At 41.8% G+C, this 23,795-nt stretch overlaps 1 protein-coding gene across 1 annotated transcript in view; it reads right to left on the reverse strand.

Annotated features, from left to right (window-relative positions):
* CACNA2D4 (calcium voltage-gated channel auxiliary subunit alpha2delta 4) overlaps positions 1–23,795 on the reverse strand; it is a 162,658-nt gene that overhangs the window by 16,132 nt on the left and 122,731 nt on the right. The window contains exons 27-34 of the mRNA XM_081926839.1: positions 18,958–19,019; positions 17,302–17,316; positions 13,138–13,182; positions 10,166–10,228; positions 9,132–9,202; positions 7,299–7,374; positions 3,869–3,921; positions 514–569 (exon numbers count right to left, since the gene is read on the reverse strand). Of these exons, the coding sequence (XP_081782965.1) occupies positions 514–569; positions 3,869–3,921; positions 7,299–7,374; positions 9,132–9,202; positions 10,166–10,228; positions 13,138–13,182; positions 17,302–17,316; positions 18,958–19,019 (441 nt within the window). The remainder of the gene's footprint in view (positions 1–513; positions 570–3,868; positions 3,922–7,298; positions 7,375–9,131; positions 9,203–10,165; positions 10,229–13,137; positions 13,183–17,301; positions 17,317–18,957; positions 19,020–23,795) is intronic.

The following is a 23,795-nucleotide window of genomic DNA, read 5'->3' on the forward strand; positions in this document are numbered from 1 at the left end:
ACATTGCTGTTATGTTTCAAAAATTATCTCCATGATACGGAGGACTGGAATGGAAGGAATAAAGTTTCATAATTTTAAGAGCTCAGAGTGCATGTGATCCACAGACCACAAGTGACCCACATTGCTGTTTTAGACACTGTACCACAGGCTTTTAGGGGTCTTAACACTGACACCCTTCCCTGCACGTTCCAAGCAAAGTGCATGTAGATGAAAGAACTGGCCCACTGCTTCAGCAAATAGTTGTTAGTAGTCTTCTATCCACCTCATGGGATACCCCAACACAGACCACATATATGAGCCGACACAGTTGACAGTGTTATTAAACCTTGCCAGTATATTCCAGGGTGTCTCAATAAAGGTGAAATGGAAGCTGGCGAATAGATTCTCAGTGCCAACAGGGTGACAATGTCTCTGGATTGTGCTAAATTGCATTCGTATGTGTGATTCCTTCATCCAAGCCCAGTGGCTGCAAAATTTGTGTGCTGTGAGCTGGCTGCATTCCCACATACTCACCATCTGCCAAATTGTCTGTGTGCCAGAAGCCAGATATGTTGAACTCCAGAAAGAATCTGTCAAAAGACAGGGGGGGGGGGGAGAGAAAGATGTATTTTACGCTAGCCTGGAAGGGCAAAGGTGTTACGCAGGCAGAAAGTCCCTGTGATTTGCTCTACTCTGAGCTGTTAGTCTGTAGGAACAGCCTAGAACTTGCCTTGCTGTTTCTTTTTAGTTCACACCTGAGCCAGTTACTTTAAATCTCCCTTTGTTACTTTTCAAAATGGTTAATTGTGCCTTCATCCTACAATAAATTACTAGCAATTCCTGTGGCAAGGCTGTCATTAACACTGTGCTCCTTGTGGCTGGGAGGGAAATATACTCGGTCACCTTGAAAGCCATCTGCTCCGCGACGGTGGACGCTGGTATTCAGTGCCCAGCAACAGCTGTGGAGTGTGCCTAGCAAGTTAATCTCTATGAAGAATCTTGGAACATGGCCCTTGTCTCAAGTTCAAAGGTGTTTGAATCTAACACTTCAGTCTCTGCCTAGTATAATCTCCACTGTACTACCAAGGAGGCGCTGCTGGTAGTCCCTTCATTGAGTGCTTTCTAAGGTGGGGGGCACAACACACAGTAAAGCCTTCTTGGTGGTGGCTTCCCATTTATGCAACTCCTTCCCACTGCATGTTTGGTTGTCTTCCACTTTCTGTTTATTCATATGGCAGCTTAAAACATTATCTATTGTTACAGGCTTACAAAACATAGCAGCGGAAGCCTTGTTTGTTAAGCTCTACTGAGCTGCTGACCTTTAAATGTTGTTTAATAGTATTTTATGGCTATATTTTTGTTTAGTTTATTTTTAATAGCCATTTGCTGGATGCGTTTATTTATTTTTTTAATGCGCTGACAGCCATTCCAAGTTCTACATGAGGGGGAGCATGGTATCAACAATGTATATTGGAAAGCTGCCTGGTCTCTATATATTTGGACGCCTTAATATATCATAACCAAATTAAGCATGATCAAAGGCCAGGTTTTAACCTATGTTTGTATGCAATTGGGCCTCATTTTGAATCAAGATGGAAAACAAACCTTTCAAAGGTGCACTGTGTTAGCCACTGATCACAAAATGACGCAGATTTTTGGGGTTTCTGAGAACTTCCAAGCAATGCTGGGTATGAGGTTGTTAGTAACAAATATATTAATAATAAAATATCAAACATATTCATGAATCTGTCTTTCTTCCTGAAACCCCACCTCCCACAATGTGTCACCTTGGCAGAGATGGCAAGTTAGGTCTACTCCATTAACATATTTTCCTAATAGGAACAGGATTGTCCCCCCTTTATGTTTTCAACAGAGCAAATTATTCAAGTTCATTAGAATCTGAGAAGGGAAGGGTAAGTCTGATACTTGTTGATTTACATCCATGTAGATACTCACGGATACTTTGTTGATTTACATCCACGTAGTAGAACATAAAAGTGTTAATGATAGTGACATTGGCTCACTAACACAAAAAACTCTTCCCCAGGGAAAAATGTATCATTGCTGGGCAAGCAAGTGCCTGTGCCTGCCTTCTTCTGTTTATGACATCAGAGTTCCTGCTCCCCAGTGCAGCTTCTTTCCCACGCTTAACAGCCTTAATAAGCAGGTTTGCATATTATGGACTTCCACTTGAAATCAGGAACTCTGGACCCCTTTACTGGCCCTGATATATATGTTGTACTGCTACGATTTTGTACAAATCGGTTCGCCATGTTTTCGCAAACTGGAAGGTGCAAATAACTAAACTGCCTACTTGATAATGCTGCTGGAAGCCTCTTGGGTACCACAGGAATGAAGGCATGACACAAATGCCTCTGCTTCATACGATGGCAGGATTTTTCCTCTTAGAGCTCTAATGCACTAATCCCATGTGTGTGATGCCTGCAAATCACATGGCTTGTATGCACAAGCTATTCTCCTTCTTCATGTAGTCTTTATCTTGAACTGGAGAATTTCCAAGGTCAGCACAAGCAGCAGACTCCACCCAAGAAAAAGATGCAGAAACATGGTAGCATCTTCTATGGTGTGCGTGTGTGTGTGTGCTTCCTGTGCTTCTTGTATTTGTGCTACAAAGCATTGAACCAGAAGGGAAGGAGGCTCACATGCAGATATTCTCTTACTAAAATAGGGCCCAGATGTTTTATTAAACAGGCCCAGTGGCACAATTTTGTCTCTGTTAATGTGACTCATCTGACACTTCCATCCCATGAACCGAAATCTCCCTTTTACCTGATTATTCCATTGTGATGCACTGGCTTTGGTACTCATTGCTACAACAGGGGTGGGAGTTAAAGACATTTCTACAACGCAAATCTGTATTGGATTTACTGGCATTGTCTCACCAAAATAATTCTGGAAGTTATCTTGCTGGGAACTCTGTAAATGACTCCTAACCTTTCAAAGAATTATAATTCCCTAGGGAGAGGGAATGACTATTAAAACAAGTTTGTGGATGCAGACACACTAACCCATTTGCTGCACAAAAACGTAGTTTTTCTCAGTCTGGGATGGTTCATGCTTATGCTCAACATGCTGCTTTCAACACCTGGGATAGCTCAGTCAGTAGAGCATGAGACTCTTAATCTCAGGGTTGTGGGGTCAGGCCCCATGTTAGGCAAAAGATTCCAGCATTGTAGGGGGGTTGGACTAGGTGATCCTCGTGGTTCCTTTCAACCCTACATTTCTATGATTCTAGATTGATTTAATTTCCTGCTGGCCACAAGGGTAGATGTGGTTACTTGGTACACATCTGAAAACCCTCCATGCCCTTTCCTCCCTGCATATGTCCCAGATGAATGAAGAAGCAGTGATTCCGATTTTGGTATACACCTACTCACAACCTCATTGGAAATATGTACATACACATACATGCACACACCACCATCTGTTTTCAAATGGACACACTATGGGGTAATGCAGAATCAATGTAGTATGTAAGTAGCCTGCCTATAGAAACGGGTGTGTCCTAAGTTTCATGGAACTGGAAATCCATTGTAGAATCTCTCAATTCTACATTTTGGAATAACAGGACTATCTATATAGTGACTGCAACTTCTCCAGCTTGTGCTTCTAAAAGTTAGGACTGTCAACTGCTTCAGGACTGTTTTGAATATTTTCTTGTTTATTCACTATTATAGTCACATACCAGAATTTTTAAAAATGCTTGTGCCAGTAACATCAAGCCCCACCAGTTTAAATTTCCTCATACCTATTAACGAACACAAGCATTAGTTGATTAATACACTGATGTAAATGTACTAAAGCTTGCAGTTATAGTTTCTACTTCTAATGATATTTCCCTCCAGAACTCCAAAATGTTTGTACTCACATGAGGAAGTCAGTTATCAGCCACTTTAGTGCTCCCAATAAGGCATAAACTGGCTGTTGAAAAAGAAGAAAGCCAAAGAAGAGGAGTATTTTACAGAGCCCACAATTCCAGAAGCCAATCTACAAATTAGGAGGCAGATTCTAAGAAGCAGCAATATGCATACAAGTCAGCCTACTACCAATAATAATTCTGAACCTCATCTTTGGAAAGGTCGGGAAGCTTATCGGGAATTTGCATGAGTCTTTGAGGACATAATTACTTAACTGGCTCTCTTCAACCGTAATAGCCTAAATAGCTTGTGGAAAGAAAGAGCTAAAGCTATTTGTGCAACTAAAACTTTAGAAAACATTTTTGTTCTAACGGTGGAAAATAAATTGTGTTTCCACTTCAAACTGTAAGCAAAAGCAAACACCACACAAACCTTGTTAGTAGGCGTGCCTAATGCAACAAGGCCTCTAGCATATAAACTGGTAGGTGCTACAAAATACAAAACAATTTTAATATTAGGGGATTTCTAGTCCTCATGATCATGCTGAAAATGTGGATAGTCTCATCTGAAGGATTTAGGCAACTCTGCTTTGGAGCAAAGGTATTATTTTTCTTTTGTGGGAATATGACATGTGAGGTATATTTGTATATCTTAATTCTAGTATCATTCTCAACTACAGTGTTGTATAAACTCAAAGCTATATCTGAGTAGAAACCTAATAAGGTCAAAGGTTCAGTCTGTATTTTTTGTTCTCTCCATTAGTGCTTTCTTCTTATAAACAACAATGGTGACATTTCCAGGGATTACTTTTTTGTTTCATTCTGTCAGGCGAGCTAGTTTCCAAACAGCAGGGAGAGGGAACCTGTGGCCCTCCAGATATTGGACTGGAGAAGACATGGAATTTTAGCTGTTATATTTCCAGTTTCTTCTCATGACCATCACTCCAACTCCCCCCCCCTTTTAAATGTCTGCTCATCTCCAGCTCTCCTCACAATTTGTTTATTTATATGATTTATGAGTTAATTTCCATGCTTTTGTACATGCTCAAAGCAACATTCAAAACATTTCTTAAAGCACCTCATTAAAGTTATATAAACAAACAGACATGATAGAGTGAGATTCATAAAACGATGAATGAATTAATGATGAAAGCTATTGGACTGATATCCTTGTCTTTTGACAAAAAGGTACCAAAACATTAAGAACATTAAAATTAAGAAACGATGAGTTACTCAACCAAATTAGGTATGCCTCATTTGCATAGTTTTATTGTAAAAGCTCAATTTGAATGTTTTGGTTTTAGAATTTGGAGGGTTTTCTGCAGCATTTTAAGATCCCTTTGGCCAAGTGCTTGTCAGATGGAGTGGCAAGATCAGAAGAGCAAGGATGGGCTAGATGAACCTTAGCAGGAACCAAGGTCAAGCATTTTGCTGCTCTAACCAGACACAAGCCTCTCCAGGAAACTTTAATAAGTAGTAGGACCCCTCCAGATGGGTGGGGGTTTTCGGGGGGGGGGGGCTATATTCTGTACTATATTCTGACACAGTAATACTGCATTAGTGGTGGGTTTATACTGGACCATCTACACATCATTCTGCTTTATTACTTGTTCTCTAATGCTTCCCCAGCATTACCAAACATTACTGCTATCTGGATGAGCACTCTTGCACTATAGTGCAGCAAAAGCAAGACACCCCGGAACACTTGTACTGTATTATTAAAAAGTTACAGAATTTCAATAGGAAACTATGGGACATGCACCAACAGGGAATGAAGAAGTATGTCCATCCCAAAACTTTTACCACAAACAGTATTGTAAATGGTATCGTGCATATCACCACCCCAATACAATGAGAAGCAGAAATAATTCTGGATGCACAATAAAAAAGATGTCTGAAGAAGCCTTTAGGTTTTGCCATATGATCAATTCTGACATTTTGGTTTAAGAAAGGCTTGCCTTTACTGGGTTTCTTAGTTTTACTTGCTGGTGACAAGCTAAACCACTGCTTACCATATTCAAGGCGCCAGGTTCAGGACCTGTGGTGAGCTTATATTGTTTTTACTCAGAGCTGGAAAAGCACTACATTTTCACATAGCCACCCATCTCTCCTTCAAAGGACAAGGCTAAATCTCCTAAAGGACTAGAGCTAACATGGGTGATAAAAAGCCTTTTGATTTGCAGTAACAGTCCAACTGTAATTAGTGAGTGTTTCCCTATTTAGTTAATACAAATTTAATTATGTAATGCCAGATACCTAGTTAATCCAACTCTAACAAACAAATCCTATTCTGATCAATTAAGGGTGCCACAACCTGAAACTTTCCTGGCACAGAACTAGTAGACAGCAACAATTTGATATAGCCAAAATTGGCCCCAGAGTGCTCCAATGCAGGATTAATTCAGAGTTCATTTTGATTACTGGTGAAAGATGCAGCAGGCATAAATTGAGATGGGGGGGAAAGAAAAGGAAGGAAAAGTTCAGCAACTTTCCATCCCTAGAATGCATTGTCTCTGGTATCTTCCATCTTTTCCAAATTAATACACATGTACTGCTATTTGGTCAATACATGTAGCATGAAACAGATCCCAGGATCAATTGCAGAATGATGGATCAATTTTTACCTGTGCCTTTCCCCATTGAATTTTGGAATTGTTTTGCTTGGTCTGCTGACTCCGGCTAAATGCATGTGTGAAACAGAGTGGAAATTACTTACTTTGGGAAAGGAAAATTGGAGACGGCTAATTGGTTGCTGGATCAGAAATATATTCTCACTATGCAAGTGCCACATTTTTCTGAGCACATAGGCTGTAGGTGAAGGACAAAAAGTTGCACTGGGAATCTACTGTTTCCCTGTAGTGTCCAGCTCTTTTGTGAAACATTGAGTGTCCCTTCTCACAGAATAGCAGCACTCTGGACTTGGATGTTTTAAAAAATGAGCACCAAAAGGGTTTTAATCATCATCTTTGTTGTGACACCAGCAGAAAGATATTAGTGAAAAACCAGGAAATCTCCTGTCCTATAATAAACAATTAAAATCCCCTTCCCAGTCTGCCTTCACTGGCTTCATCAGATAAGTGACCTAATTGTGTCCAGCCCCCACAATCAGAGTACATGGAGAAGAGGACATGAGGGAAGACGTGCCTTGGCTTCTTCTTCTGTCCTTGCAAAGTCCTCAAATAAGAGCACAGGAAAAGCAATCAGGCTTGTAGCAAAGACAAGGATGATAAGCACGATTTTGCCCTCAGTGTAATCAGCAGGGGAAACAAAGGCACTTCTGCCCTCACAACGCTCTCTGCTGCACCCCAGGCCTGGCAACGATGGTGAGGCATGGGATGGTCTCACCCTGGAGCAGAATGACTTAAAGAACTGGACCAATGCTGCTCTAATATATTTTATTCCGTGTTTTATGTATTATATAGAAACGCTTACAGATACTTACACTGAGAAGAGGTCGTGCACCACTATGGTGGTGGTGGGGCATTTTACACATGGCTTGGTAATCGTACATTTTCACCCTGCAAAAAAAAAACAACAATAAAAAACTGACAAGTGGGCCAATGTGTTCAACACACCAGCTTAGCCCAAGAGTCCACCAGTCTGCCTAGCCCACTACTGTGCACTCTGATTGTATAGTGGTGCAACGGAACACTGTGGTGCCAGAAGCAGTTTAGTCATGCTGGCCACATGACTTGGAAACGCCGGCTCCTTCGGCCTGATGCGAGATGAGCGCCACAGTCCATAGTCGCCTTTGACTGGACTTAACTGTCCAGGGGTCCTTTACCTTTTTAAATTCTGATTGAAGGTGACTTTCAAAGGTCTAGCAGTTGTTTTGCCCAGGTCTGCTATGCGAGATTTTTAGTGGACATGCCAGGAACTGCACCTGAGATTTTCTGCATGCAAAACATGTGCTCTGTCACATGCCCTTTGCTCAACAGAGCTGCAAACACATTCATTTGTCCTGCATGAATTCTAGCTTGGATCTGTCTTCACACAGGGAACAGCCATATATCCTCATCCTAATAATTTAGTTTAGTTTGTGCTTAGCATTGGATTAGCACAACAAGATCTACTCCCATACAGTGTTTGATTGACTATGTGGTATCTGATGAAGAAACTTCTTACTGATGTCACAATATGCCCCTACCCTATGAAAACTTTGTATGCGATTTACTCGAGTTACCTCAGCTGCTATTTTTACTCATGTCAAGGTCCTGAAAGCTGCTGCTGACAACTAGAAACATCATAGCAACTATTCCCAGCCAGCTGCAAAGCCCAACAGCTGCATTTCTTCCCCATGGCCAGGTCCAAACTGGACAGGTTTGTGCTCTTCCAGACACATCTGGCTGGGCTCTCAGATTTCTTTATGCCATTTGTGTCTGACTCTGCATCCCTCTGTATGCTACATCAGCAACATGGGAACTGCTTCGGAACACATGGACATAGGAAACTCCTTTACACCATGTCAGATCATTTTGCTCATCATTGTCTGCACTGACTGGCAACAGCTCTCCAGAGTTTTACACATAAGTTTTCACCAGAGAAGCCAGCAGTTTAACCTAGAACCTTTGCATACGAAACATGTGCTCTACCAATGAGCTGCAGATAATGTTTGAAAGCCTGTGACCTGTACTATGCTGTACAGGGAAACATCGGATGGGAATAGCAAACACAGTTAGCTTTGCTCACATGGTTCTGGGCTCCCATGCTGTTCTGGTAACATATAAGGGCCTCCAAGTCAGGAACATAAATGGCCTAGATGAAGCCACATGAAATTGTATTGCTACACAGTAATGTAATGTTACTTCTGACATATAAAAAAGGATATGTGCCTGTATTTTTGTGTATTTATTTGTTTCAACATGCATTCTTAGAACACAAGCAGGGAAATGAAAATAGGTAACATTTTGCATTCGTTCACATTGTGCACAAACTGTATGACAGTGGATATAATCAGGAGTGATTCCTGTTACCGCAGCAATGCTTTTTTTGGCTGCTGCAATCATAGAATCGGTACTGGCTGCACCCATTATTATGCAGTTCACACATTACATTTGCCTATGTGAGTACGGTATGTACCTGGAGATGCTTGAATCTTTCTATGGATAACAAATGTGAACAAGTCCTAACAACTGAGGCAATGTTCCACACCCCACTGTCTTCATTCTCTTTTTTAATGTTTAGCTGTGATAATTCTCAATGGGGATAAGGCATTTTGCTTCAACCAGGCTCTTCTCTGAAAGGAAATCAATACAGAGGAGATAGTAATACTTACTGTTTGAACATTCCCATGCTTATAAGCTGGGTCATAACAGAGCCATCCACTTCTCCCAAAAATTTGCTGGTCTGCAAGCACAGGGAGATAAAGAGAGAAAAAAGCAGAAACTATAGATAAACTTCCTCAGCTTTTTATCAGTCCAGCTAATCCATCCCCACTATGAGTTTGAAATCCTATACTCAATATTGCCACTATCATAAAACAAGCTCTTTAAGCAGGCGGTGCTCTGCTATGTCCTCAGGCTGTTTAGCAAAGAGGGGTTTAGAGAAGTGTGTGGCGCCATGGTCAAAAAAAATGAAATGCAAATCTTAGCTCAGCCATGCACTCACCACGTGGCCTTAGACAAGTCACCATTTCTCAGCTTATCATCTAAACTATGGGGATAGTAATACAGTACAGGCGTACTATATGGTATGATGCTGTAAGGATGAAGCAGTGCCCACTATCCATTAAGATAGTGGGTTCCGATGAGATCTTGATGAGATCTCACAAGGTTTTGGTGAGATCTCGCTGGAAGCTGCCACTGCTGCTTCTCTGCCACTGGAAGTGGTGGCGAGGTGAGCAGGGTGCCTGCAATGGGTGCCACCTCCTGGACTTCTGCCTTCTGCTGCTTGTCCACCTGATGGACAAGCCCGCCCTGGCTGGAATGTAGCCTATTGTGCAAGAGTTGCTTTCATTGCTCCACCCACTATTACCTCTAGGCCTGTCCAATGTTGGCATGCAGCCTCTAGAAAGTTGACCATGAGGTAATGTGGCCTGGTTTAAAAGAAGATAAAACTCAACCCTGAGTTCCTTATTGGAAAGGTAGGGTGCAATTATAGTTAATAAATATAATTATCTTGGGAGATTCACAAATTTGCACGAAGTCTAAAAAGTGATTAGTGCACGTATTCACTGTTCTTTTGGGGGAAAGCCTGAAGTCCCCTTGCTTAAGCCTTAACAAAAGAAATCTGCAGATTTGTCCAATTTGCTCCTCCCTGCCTCCCAGCTCTATAAACAGGCTTTATAAGTAAGCACAGAAAACTTCTTACCTGTTTGAAGGTTTTGGAAACGAGTATAAACCCATTATTATCAATGAGAAAGCAGTTCAGATTCTGAAGAGAAAAAAAGAACGAGGAAGGAATTTCAGCTATAGAGAAGATAATATTGCCTAGTATGAAAGCTTCTGCCTTACCCTGTGAGCTGCTATGATTCTGCTTCCACAGTTCTAGTGGTCTTATGTAAGCCATTACCGTTAACTCTGGCTCCGGTTTGCTCCCACCACTGGCTTTTGAATCTATGTACACACAATGTTACCCACAACAGAAAGCTAACCACTTGGAGATTTCTAAACTTAATTTTATTGTTTTACAATCAAGCAGTATATAAATTTTGTTAAATAAATCAGATAAATCCTGTAGTTTCCTGAGAAATACAACTGTTTGATGTGTTTCCCCATAGACTGCCATTAATCTGAAAGGAAACTTATGCCACATTCGTTTTGCAATTAAGTTGAGCTGTGTACACTTGAGACATCTATTATTATTATTTATTAAATTTGCATATCACCATATACCCATAGATCTCAGGGCAATTACAATATAAAAAGCACAAAATACATAACAAAAACTAAAAGCAGCCTAATACAGCGGCGTAGCGTGGGTTATCAGCACCCGGGGCAAGGCAAGTAATTTGCGCCCCCTAACCCGGGGCAAGGCAAGTAATTTGCGCCCCCTAACCCGGGGCAAGGCAAGTACAGTAATTTACTCTCCCAAGCAGCAGCAGCGAGGCTTCTCTTTCCCCCACGCTCTGCCGGAGCTGCCTCTTTTCTTTCCTTTTTTCCCTTTCTCCAAGGCTTTTCGCTTTCTCTCCTTAATTGATTCCCCCTCCACACCGCGGCGTTTCCTGGCTGCTTCCCCCCCCCTTCCCCTCTCTCTCCTCTTCGCTCTGCTTGCCTTGCCCTGCCCTGCCTGAGGGCGCCCTGAGGAGACTCCGCTCTCCTTTTTGACCAGGCGAGGTGGGAAAAAGGGGGAAAAGTCTCTTCCCGCCCCCTCGCCAGACTCCCTGCTCGGCTCGGCTCAAATTACCATAAAGCTCCTCTCCCTCAGCTTCGCCAAGCTGTCAAAGCCCGGCAGCAGCGGCAACGGCAGCAGCAGGCGCAGCCAGACCCCCGCCAGCCAGCCAGCCCGCCCGCCCGGCTACCTCTCCTTTTTTTGCCCGCAACAGAAAGCTTCGCTCTCCCCCTTCCGCGACCTCCTCGCCAAGCCGAGCGAGCGCGGGCTCCCTAACCCGTGGATTTTAGTAGGGGCAGAGAGCTGCTAGTGTGAGTGCGCCCCCCACCCATGTTGCGCCCGGTGCGGCCGGCACCCCTGGCACCCCCCACGCTACGCCACTGGCCTAATAATCTCCCCCTATTCCACATGCACAGATGAGTTTCATAAATAGGAGCTTGGGGAAGTGCTATAGGGGCAGGTCTTCATGTTGGGTGAAGACATCCCTGTCCCCTCTGTGGTGTGTACAACAATCAGCAAATGTGACTTGACATGCAGTGTGTGTGGGTGTGTGCCTGGGGAATGTCCTTGCTGTGTTTTAAGCTGCTAATGTGCACATCACCTAAGACTCTCTGATGTTTTGTTATTTCTGTGCTTGCTTACAAGTTTCCTGAATTTGATATCAGAGTACTGGTTGTACTTTTGCACTACTATTGTAGGCTTACACTCCATACTGTTTCCCCCCAAAAGTAAAGCATATTTGGGGGCTCATGCGAGGCTATCCCAGAATCTTGTTCCATTTGGCTTCATAGAGCTCATGCAGTTCTGTCTAGACTCTGCAGCATTCTTTGTAGCATCTTTGGGGCAAAGTAAACACAGCGGTGTACTGCAAGGTACAAGTCCGGTAACTCATTAAAAAAGCAACTGCAGGCTAGAGAAATGAAGTAGATGTTTTTCTGGAGCTCTCTAGCTTTCTCCATACTCCAGCACATGTTTGCAATTTGGTCTCAGGTTCCTCTGCCCCTTTGAAATCCAGCTTGCACTTCTGGGAGTTCTCAGTCCACATACTGCTTAAGCCTGAATGAACACTATATTCACGTGCTTATCTTCATAATTAGTCATAGCTGTGGTTCTCACAATGTTTTCATAACAATTAATTAAACTTAATGACACTCTCAATACACAGTTGATATTTGGGAATAATATGGGGTACTGCAATTCTGTAAGCTTTCTAAATGGATTCCAGAATTATTATGAAAGTCCAAGACCTTCCAGTCCACATAAAACCTTCAAGAGGTTTTCATATGCCATTTTTCAGAGCCACATTGTCTTATCAGAACCTTCAAAGATGTATTTTTAAGGCTTCTTGCCTTGAGTGCTGGTCTGTAACTGAGGAAACAAGAGGTTCAGATCCTTGTTTAGCTAGGAAGTTTGCTAGGTAACCATGGGCCAGTCCCGTCTCCCTCACTCTAACATACCTTGGAGACTAAAAGAGAATGAATCATATGCACCTTTGCATTTCTTGAGGAAAGGATGGGCTAAGAATGCAATAAAAACTAATGCATTTTCTTTTTCTCACATTTTAAACAGCTCTGAGAGGTTAGGCTGATTAGTGGTCAGTAAATAATTTACATGTATAGAGCCACCTGGGTTCAAATTCTGGCTAGGGACCAAACGGGACATGATGAGGCTGTACTTTATCCACATCCCTACTTCATGGGGGTCAGGTCCATCATTTACATGGGTAAAACATGTGTAAAGTAGAAATCTGATCTCCCTGCCCATCTTATCTCTCTGCGCTCTTCCGCTTTACTCAATTTGTCCAGCTCACTCTGGTGTCAAAAATGAACTAGGAGAAAACTGCTTAAAGCATAGAACACGTGAAGTTTTTCTCTCTTCCGCCTTGCAAGGAATAGACCCACCCACTTTATTTCTGATGGTTGCCCTACCATATCTGGTTTGGATCTCAGGCAAAGAGAATTATAGGTCTGAACAATTTTTTAAAAAATAAATAAATAAAACTAGCAACTTACATCATTCTGACAGTTCAAGGGACACAGACCATCCACATCACTGCACTGGAATACAAGAGGAGGAGTTAAATAATGTATCACTTTAGACTGCATTTACCTGGGCATCATTAGGTATTTTTACAGGAGTAAGGAGCAGGCATGTCTAATTCAGGCAATATTTGCACATCATATGCTGGTGTGTTACATCCCCTTCAGCTTTCTCCACAAGAAGGATCATTTTAAGTAAGCCTATGAAAGAAGTGTCCCAGTGGTCTTTTCAGCTCAGCTTCCTAGAGTGGCAGTTGTTTTTTATGTGAATGTGGTTATGCTGTATTTTATCTTAAATTGGATTAAGCTACTTCACCATGCCTTGTTCACCATGACTTTTCTGAAATGTTTCCAACTGAGACATACATATGCAGATGTACAAGAAATATGAGCCTAGGAGTTTGGAACAAATACCGCTCCCTGGTGTTTGCTTATGTGTTAGATACATGTTTGCTGCTTCATATGCTGTGTTCAGTGTGGAATGATGACTATTTGGTGCATCAAAGCAAATTTCAGTGTAGGTAAACATGACAGAACCAGATGCCCTTGATAGTAATAGTAAAGATTGTTACACAGTGGAGAAAGCAGTGACAATGTTGGCTGCCTCTGGTTTTCTGGTAACAGTTTGACAAATGATATATATGAACATTGTATAGTGTCCTCGGGCACTGTCCATTTGCTTCAGTTGAAGATCTGAAGTGAACCAAAGTTGACATGTGTCACAGCTCTGAACTTAACAATACATGGAGGGTTAAATGGTGAGTAAGAAAATATTGTTGGTGCCTGTGGGTTTCATAATTATCATTCATTCTGTACTTACTGATTTGTCCAGTACAATTCTTCCATGTGTGTTTCCTGCCATGCGTTGGATGAATCTGTTTTTGGAAATTACTGGAGGAATATGTTGTGAGGGGTTGCGTAAACTGTGAGTTTTATGTTGGTTGGAAGATTTTAGCATGCTACACATTAGTTTTTTATTACCTTATCTTATGGTTATTATGGGTATGGATATTGCATGTTTATGTATTTCTTAATGTGAATCTTCTGAAAGTCGGCTTCTTGTCCATGTATGTATTTAGATGTATTTGGATTTTTGGTATTGCAAACTGCTTCAAGATCTGTGGATACTAAGCAGTCTATAAAAAGGTAAAGGTAAAGGACCCCTAACAGCTAAGTCCAGTTGCGAACGACTCTGGGGTTGCAGCGTTCATCTCGCTTTACTGGCCAAGGGAGCTGGCGTTTGTCTGCAGACAGATTTTCTGGGTCATGTGGCCAGCATGACTAAGCTGCTTCTGGCGAAACCAGAGCAGTGCATGGAAACACTGTTTATAGAGGACCTAAATCAGGGGTTGGGAACCTTCAAACTGCGAGGCCTCCCAGTGAAGGAAATTTGGAACATGAATCCTTTTTTCAAAAAACAAACAAACACCCAAAACCATGCCCATCTGCCAATCAACTGATGTTACTCCAGCTGATGGGCAGGGGGTTGATTCTATGTTAGCTGTTCCCCTGCTATCAAATAGTATGCACAGCAGAAGCAGCAGGTTTTAGCTCTTTCTCATCAGCTGATAAGCAGGGATTAAATCCTGCTCAGTTTGGCTGCATGAATCTATTTCCCTTCTGGGAAGAGCCACATGCAACTAATGCACAGCATGGGGCTGTTTGAAAGTCCCTTTGCAAGCAGCTCTGCACTGTTCTTTGAACCTCCTTTGCACACATACTGTATACAAAGCAGCAGGTTTTAACTCCTGTTCATCAGGGATAAAAAGGTAAAGGGACCATTAGGTCCAGTCGCGGATGACTCTGAGGTTGCGGCGCTCATCTCAAGGGGGTTAAATCCTGCTCAGCTTGGCTGCATACACCAAAATCCCCTGCACATGACCAAAGTGCAACATGGAGCTGTTTGACAGCCCCTTTGCAAACAGCCCCACTCTGTTCTTTGAACCCCGTTTTTGAACGTTTAAAGAGCAGCTCAGGGCTTTAAAAAAGGGCTTTCAATCAGCTTTGAAGTCCCAACAACTGGGGCTATGACAGTGACATCAGGCATGACATGAGGATGGTTCTGCCAAATTGTCAAATCCGGCCAGCAGAGGGGGGGGGGGGGTGGAATAATATCTGCCTGTCAGCTACAAAAGGTTCCATATTCCTGCACTAAATAAATAGATCTGTCTTTTTCACTTTTCTATTCTTTTTTTTTAATAGAGGACTGTTATTATCTAAGATGCACAAGGGAGAAGCTGATAAAAATGTTGTCTTTTTATTAAAGAACAACAATAATTGAAGAAATCATGGAGCTTCTTAATGCGGATCACTCATTTTTTAAAACATGGACATTAGCCCAGGAATCACATGCCTGCTCTGTGGTTAATGGAACAGATTGGGAAAATCTGTCAATAAAAGTACTGCCAAAGGCACCCTATTGCTGTCAATCAAACCAGCAAGTATGAAGACACATAGATGATTGAGTGATAATCACTGGGATTTAATGGGAGAGCTCAATTTTCTTTCTTTTGACCCAATTAAGACATAGAGGAAAGGGAGTGTCTATCTCCCCAAAGCTGCTTACTCCTCCATCAGGAGGCCAAATCCCAGTTAAAATATTTTTTAGTAAATGAGCAGTGTCCCCTAATTTTACAGAAGGGACACCAAAAAAGAAATAGATTGAAATTTTCTTATATGAATTGCTATATAAACCAGGAACACTGAAATATCCACAGAAGTATTTATTGTTATGAGTTTGCGTGGTCAGGTTGAGTCCCCCAAACCTTGGGTGGCCCCCATGTGGAAACCATGGTGCCTCATTTCCAAAATGAAACATGGCTAAGCACCTGGAACCTCGCACCGCTTGGAGATTGAGGTGTTGTGCAGCTCTATTGTAGAAGCCTGGGAGAGGGTAGAAGTAGCAACCCCTTAAAAAAAAATAGCAGGCTATTTAAAGGTGGGGAAAAGAGCCCTGTCAGCTCTGGTTCATTGTGCCTGTGGCAAAGATTCTGCCATATGTTTCTATTAAATATAGACATTTTCTTGATTTGTACTGGATAAAATAAGCTGTCATCCTGACTGTAACTTTCTTTATTGCCTTGTCATTGTGCATTAGAGCAAGAGGTTATGGCACCCTGACAGCTAATTTGAGATGTAGATTCAACTCAGCACCAACTGAATCCCATTCTTTGATTAAGCTGCACAATCCTGTCAGACAGGAATGCAAATATTTCCTGGAGACAAGAACTGATTGTGATAATCAGATTCCCACTAGTCTGTTTACCCTTCCAGGGCCCACCTGCATATTAATTAAGCTGGTAGGCTGTAGAAATTCCATTAAATGCTTATGATTGGCTTTGCATCATATGGCGTGTCATATCTATCACAAAGACAAAAAAAAATTTTTTTTCCCCCGTATTAAGAAAATACAGTAGTTCTCCTAGGTGTAGACTGACATCCTGAAAGAGAGGCAGGGGTTGGGTGGGCAAATGTTTTTGCAGTTAAAAAAAAACTTCTCCACCTGGTCTTCTGGAAGCAATGTCTACTCTCCACAGGCAACTAAGCTGATTAGTTATGCCCCAGCCTCCACTGGCACAAAGGAGCAATCAGATGGAATACATTCTGGAGAAACAGATTGGTATTCTGTTCTTAGAAGCCATGTCTTAGAAAGCAGGCTAAATCCCTAGCTCTGGAAAGATCAAACTTCACCTGATGATGCAGCAACAAGGCTAGTAACTATTGTGAACTTATTTGCAAAGTTGTTTAGAAGTTGCACAGGACTGAATCGGACCGTGAGCTCAACCGCATCAGAATCAAGGCTTTGTAACTCTAGCTGTTGCTCTAGGGCTGCTGGGGTGGAAAAGCTTAAAATGTACTTATTCATGAAATATGTTAAAGCTCATCAGCCTCTGATGACTTCATAGGTATCAAGCCATTTCTGAACCTTCAAACTTTTCCCATTATATGACTCAGACTCTTTAGTGCTTCTTGGCAACTTGCTTTGGTTTGTCTGCAATATTTAGGTACTCTACATATAAATGTATTCAACCCAACTCCTGACACACAAATGACACATGACTATCAACGTTTTATGAAGCACACACAGGAAGGGGCTTCTGGGAAATCTCTTGGCCTTTACAGAAGCTCCTTACTTACATCAGTGTCATTGGGCTGGAAGATGGTAAATGGAACCATTGACACGCAGGTCATTGCAGAACATGGAAGAGAAGTGGAAAGAGGAGACAAAATGTCCATTAGTAACTCCTTATTGAACCATTATTGACTGCCAGTGAACCAAGAGAAGGCTTCTTACACATGAATGGGTGCTGGAAACAGAGCCAGAAATGTGAGCAAGTTTCATTTCAGCACCCTCAATCATCACTTTCTCATTCCCAGCTAAACTTTGTATAGTGTATAATAATGTATAACTGCACACATGTAAGGAGGCTGACAATGCCAAGTTCTTAAAGTTATTTATGACACTTCTCCCTCTGGGAATGAAGTTTTAGCCTCCATTTATTCTCAACTAGACAGTCATCTTTTGAGCTGGTGGGGGGTGGATCTAGTTCTCAGTGTGCACCTTTCCCTCAAATGTCTGTGATTATGGGATGAACGTGGTTGCTGTTGTGGTTAATTTAATTTTTCCTGCATTCACCTTAAGGTCCCAGGGTGGGTTACAACAACCTAAAATACAACATTAAAAACAGTTTAAAATGACTTACAATCACAAAAATGGGGTGGGTCCTAAAAATATACATCTCAGGTGTCAAATGCCAGTGTAAAAAGGGGAGTTCCACAACAGGGGCTGCCACAGAGAATGTCCTTTCCCAGGCTACCACCATTCCAAGCTTCTGGGGCAACGAAACTCTCAAGAGGGGCCCCTCTTCCTATCTTAACACCTAATAGGATCTATAGGAAAGGAAGCAGTCTTCAGGTATTTGGGGATTTAAACACTGGTGTGGGCACCTTAAATTAAGCCCTGAAGTGAACTGGCAGCAAATGCAACCAGTAGTACAGAAAGTGCTTACAACCACAGTATTATTAGATTGTATCAACACCACCCTTTTAAATTCAGCCTTAAGAAAATAGTTTGAGGCAGAATGAATCGCCATTTAGATCAGGGTAGGCAACCTAAAGCCTGGGGGCTGGATGAAACCCAATCACCTTCTAAATCCAGCCCGCGGACGTTCTGGGAATCAGCATGCTTTTACATGAGTAGAATGTGTCCTTTTATTTAAAATGCATCTCTGGGTTATTTGTGGGGCCTGCCTGGTGTTTTTACATGAGTAGAATGTGTGCTTTTATTTAAAATGCATCTCTAGGTTATTTGTGGGCATAGGAATTTGTTCATTTCCCCCTCCAGAATATAGTCCGCCGCCCCCCCATGGTGGACCAGCCCACGGCTGAAAAAGGTTGCTGACTCCTGATCTAGATTAAGCTGAGACAGCATGATGGAGCGCAGTGCAATCAGGATGGTAGAGGGGAGTCGGTAAACTTTCTGCCTAAAACCAAACAAGATTTTGAAGGGCTGAATCGGTACAAACATAATTCCACAATTAAATGTGTCAGCTGCAGTGGATTTAATGCCATGCCAGGCTTGTGATGTTCTGTTAACATGACGTTCTGAGAACAGACTGGCAGCTGATGCAGCATTGAAGTTGTCAAAGGATTAGTAAAACGTGTCATTTAAAAACTAATCTATTGCACAAATCTGTTTAATACACATTTTAGAAAGGATTTTGTGGAAATGTGGCAAGTAAAACATCACCATATATCACCTTCTGTTTTTGTATTATACTTCAGCATTCTTACCTGCTGTGTAGCCATCCAAAACTTACGCTGAAGAAATTCTAGTTTGATTTGCACACCCACAGCTATGGAAAAACAAAACAAGGAGGTTGGGGGGAGAGAGAGAGAGATGTTAGGGAAAGAAACTAAATATTTCCATGCAGTCACCAGAAGAAATCGCACCATTTCCAAGTGTAAATGACAGGTAAATGCTGAGTCAGAACATAAAGTGAGAGTCAGGGGTTTAACAAGGTGATGCAAACGGAAGCATCAACTGCTGTGCTGAAGTACAGACACCTGCCTCCCACTAAACACTACCAAGATACAACAGGCTGCCAAAACACTTTCCCCTTTGGTTGCTGCAGATTATAAAAGCCATCTGATATAATCATGATTCAAAAGTGCAATATAGGAAGACTCTTAGGCTGCAAACACAGTAATTCTTAAAGAGAGCTGAAAGTGGCAGGAGACAGGTATTGCTTCCCAAGTTCTCTACATGTGTTTTGTTTGTTCCAAAGAAGCCTTTACTCCAAAGGCTTTTGGAAAATGTATAAAAACTCTGCAAAATCTTTTTACCAGAGGCAAAAGTACACAGTAGGAGCAGTGCTTGCATTTTCAAATTACCTTCAGTTCTTGGAGAGGGGAATCTTTCTCATCTGTTGTCTGCCTAAAGTTATCTCGTGTGTTCATGGCAGAGGTAAGATCTGAAACTGAGATCTTGGTTCACAGATAAGTCCCCTGGCCTTCATGCCACACTAGCCTCTTTACCCTTGGAATCTGATGTTGGAATGCAGCTTTGAAAGCGTGAAAACCATAGAGGAAAGAGTTCTGTGCTATGCGTACATTGAACCTGGCAGCCAGCATCAGGGGCAGAGTACATCATTTTTGCTCTCGGAGCCATGGTGTCAGTGTCCTTCATGTCATGTTTCTACTGCTGGTACATCTTAGAGCATTCTTATAATAAAACGAATCTGACTGTTGTGGAATAAGGAAAGGAATTATTTCCTACAGCTGCCTTCTCCCTGAATTCCTGAACATGCACAACCAGACAAGACACAAGATTCATCTGGGTCCAAGTTGTAAAGATGTAATGGAAATAGAAAAGAAGAGACTGAATTTTTCTCTGGCATTATTGGCTAAATATTCATTGAGTTACACTGAAGAGGCAGCAGTGAGTATCTTTACAGAATAATAAAAGGCAGGTTTCAGCCTGAGTGCTAAGCAGGAGCCAGCAAAGAAACACCACAAGCCTGGCCCCATGGGAAAGAATTGAGGAGCCTGGCCGGAGGCGAGTATAACCATGAGACATACTCTCCTGTTACTTTTACAGTGCAAATCTATACATTTTTACAGCCACTTTTACAGTGCAAATCTATACATCCTGTGTTTCCTCAAAACACAGGAAGATGGAGAACTCCTTTGTACCTAATTCATCAAATTGTCCACTTAACTCAGAACTGTCTACTCTGACTAGTAGTGAATCTCCATATTCTCATGGATCAAGATTGTACCTGCTCCTTATTTTTTAATTGAAGTTTTTGTGTGGCAATTCTTGTAATAATACAAATTAAAGGACATTAAAATAAAAGAATAAAATAAAAGGGAGATTTAAAATACGGAAGGGGGTAGTAGGTTGAGGTGTTTTGACCATTTAAACTGGAAAGGCATCCATAGCAGTGACCAAAGGAGGAATGACCACTGAGAGGAGCACAGATAGAAGAAATACCATGGGGCATCTGCAGCAGCACAATGAGATATCTTCATCTGCCCCAGCTGCAACAAAACACGTCTCTCCCATATTGATCTCTACAGCCACAGCAGGCGATGTAAGCCTCCAATAGTTTGACTTCATCCCCAAAAGTGCACTCCTACATTGTCTTCTGAAATAGACGGATGCCAACAACAATTCTACTACTATAGATCCATCCTCACGGATCTATCATGCCCCCAATGGGCCTTATTTCCAGGTAAATACGCACAGGACTGCAGCCTATGTCACTCCTGTGCCATTTCTCTTTTTTGACCCAGTACTGGTGAGGTGGATTGCAAAGGTGAAAAAGGTAAGACAAAAGACAACCCAGTCTAAAATTATCAGCAGTTGCTGTGCTGGAGGGGTAGGATTTATTTATCTTTAATGGAGTGGGCTCACGTAACTCTTTCAGTAGTACAGTAAAGAAACTATCAAGTCTAAAAAAAGTAAAATAAAAATAAAACATTAACTTTAAAAATAGGTTTCAAGATGGCACAGGTATTTTGGTACAAGAAGGAGTATATTATTCACCAGTGAAATCGTAGAAACAATAGGTGCATGCAACACAGCAACACTATTCAAAACAGCAGTGCTTATTGCTGTGGAGTTGCTTGTAAAAGGAATAATTACCTACATTTCTCCAGGACCTGGTTCTAAACATTTTGAGGGCTGGAATACTGCAATCACCACTACCCTCCTCCTCCAATTTTACTAGTTCCTGAGCACTTACCCATGAAAAACCCATATTATTTGGTGAGGACCTGCAACTAATATCCCTCTGGTGCTATTTGATGGGAAAACATCATAGGCTGTAAATGAGGCTGTTTGCAGATTTGGTTTAAAAGACATTCTGCCTTTGTACACAGGGTAAATTCCCTGTTATCCCTTGAAACCATTCAAGTGAAAACCATTTCCTTTATCACAACTAGATCATATCACTGGCCTGCAGCTTTCTTACAACTCTTTAGTGGATAATGCCAGAACAACAAACCTTAGAAGAACATGAAAGTACTAAGCATTTCATGTTTTCACCAGAAGAAATCTAAATCCTGGCAGATTGTGCAAAGGGAATGAAAAACATGGCAAAGAAGAATCTGTTTTCCATCCATCCTACAGAATACACAAGTAAATCCCACTGCATTTAGTAATTAGCAGGAGGGTCAATACAATACAGTTATGTCAAAAGTGAAGATTACTAAGTAGTTAATATGCTTCATATCAACAGATGGAGAAGGTAGATAAATGGTGTGGGGGGGGGACAGGGAAGTTTGTGTGCGAGTGGAGTGGGAGTAGGAAGCAAGCCAAAGTTCAGGGCTAGCCATGTAGTACATTCTTGTACAGCAATTTGTACTCAAGCTACCGATACCAGATATGGCACTTGTCACTGTTCGGGCTGCATGCATTTATGCATAGGGTGCATGCGTAAGAGCATAGGAAAAACCATGCTGAATCACAGTGACAAACCAAATGCCAATGAGAAACCTGCAAGCCAAAGCTGAGTGCAACAGAATTCTCCCCACCTGTGATTCCCAGCAATTGGTATTCAATGGCCTCTAACAGTAAGCTTCCCTTGGATTAAAAAGCAACTTACCATGTGGAAAGGAAGGCAGGAAGAAAGGAAGGTGTTCGAGAACACAATGAAAAGCCCCTTTCAGTACACCAAACTAGCTATATGGATCCCAACCTATATTATACTGTATTAGTTCTCTATCACTTGCAGCTTGTCCTTCAAAAACATGCAGAAATGGAAGGGACACATCTTCTTTCCTAGTCACAATTTTACGTAATTTAAAAGGGACACATTACGTAATTTAAAAGGGTATCTCTACCCAGGTAGAAATGTTTGTGAGAGAAGCCAGATATAGAAGGCCTCAGACCAGGGATATCCTGCTAGCAGCTTGTGGGCCAGATCAATCCCCAAAAGCAGTTTGGAACTTGACAGCCCTATGTAACTTAAATGACGACATGGGGTAACCTTTGCCAAGGGTTGTAAGGAAAATGTTTTCAAAAGGTGTGAGTCTGAGAAATTGACATTTAGGTTCTCTGGCTCACATTTTCTGAATTTATTTCAATAAATGCTTCAGTAAAACATCTGCCCATATGTACTTCTTGAACAGCAAGATTAACATATGAGAAACGTGGGCAGGTAGGATATGGCCTTTTCCATTGTGGCATGACAACTGTAGAACACCTGTTCAGGGGAGATGCCAACTGTCTCCATCACTGCCCAGAATCTGTCAGGCACCAAAGGATGTGCATTTCAGTTGGCCTTTGGGGGTATATTGATTTATCTATGTAAATATAAAAGCTTGTTAGCCTAGCATCAATGCTTATGACCAAGAAGGAGGGTCACCACTCCTAGATCTTTCTTTGGTGGCAGAGTAAACCAATAATTTTGGAAAGGAAGATTTCATTACATGTCCCCTAATCTGAGTAGGTTTCAGTTGGGATGTTTTGGAACACAGTAGGCTAATGGGAGCCAGTTCTTGGAACCACCTTCACATACAATGGTTTTGTAATCTTGGACCCTATTACTGCAACCCATTTTTTCATGCCATCAAGATCTTGTCCATTGTCCCACTGGTTTCAGACTACAGGAAGGAAGGAAGGAAGGAAGGAAGGAAGGAAGGAAGGAAGGAAGGAAGGAAGGAAGGAAGGAAGGAAGTTCTGTTGTGCAGTTCCATCTCTGAGAGTGAGAGAGAGACAGAGACAGAAAGATGGCTCCTTTGCACCATAATGGCTAAGAAAACTGGTCCCAGTTACTGTAAGTTAACTGACAATTATAACACATACAAATCCCTCAAAATCTGAACCCATTATGCCTTCTTGGAGGACTGCAAAAATTAGTTACTTAGCCTGGCTTTTAACAGCTAGTGCTAAGCCTATTCACACTGCACATAGTTAAACTTCAAAATTTGCTGCCACAAGATATAAAAATGGCCTCCAGTATGAATGGCTTTGAAAAGGGATTAGACAAATTCCTGAAGACTAAGGCTATCAATTACTACTAGACATGATGACTATGCATGACCTCCAGCATTAAAGGTATTAGACCTCTGAAGCAGTGTTCTAGTTGCTGGGGATCATGGGGAGGAAAGTGCTGTTGTGCTAT

This window comes from Podarcis melisellensis, assembly GCF_964234715.1.
Source record: "Podarcis melisellensis genome assembly, chromosome: 10".
In the NCBI taxonomy this organism is placed as follows: Eukaryota; Metazoa; Chordata; class Lepidosauria; order Squamata; family Lacertidae; genus Podarcis; species Podarcis melisellensis.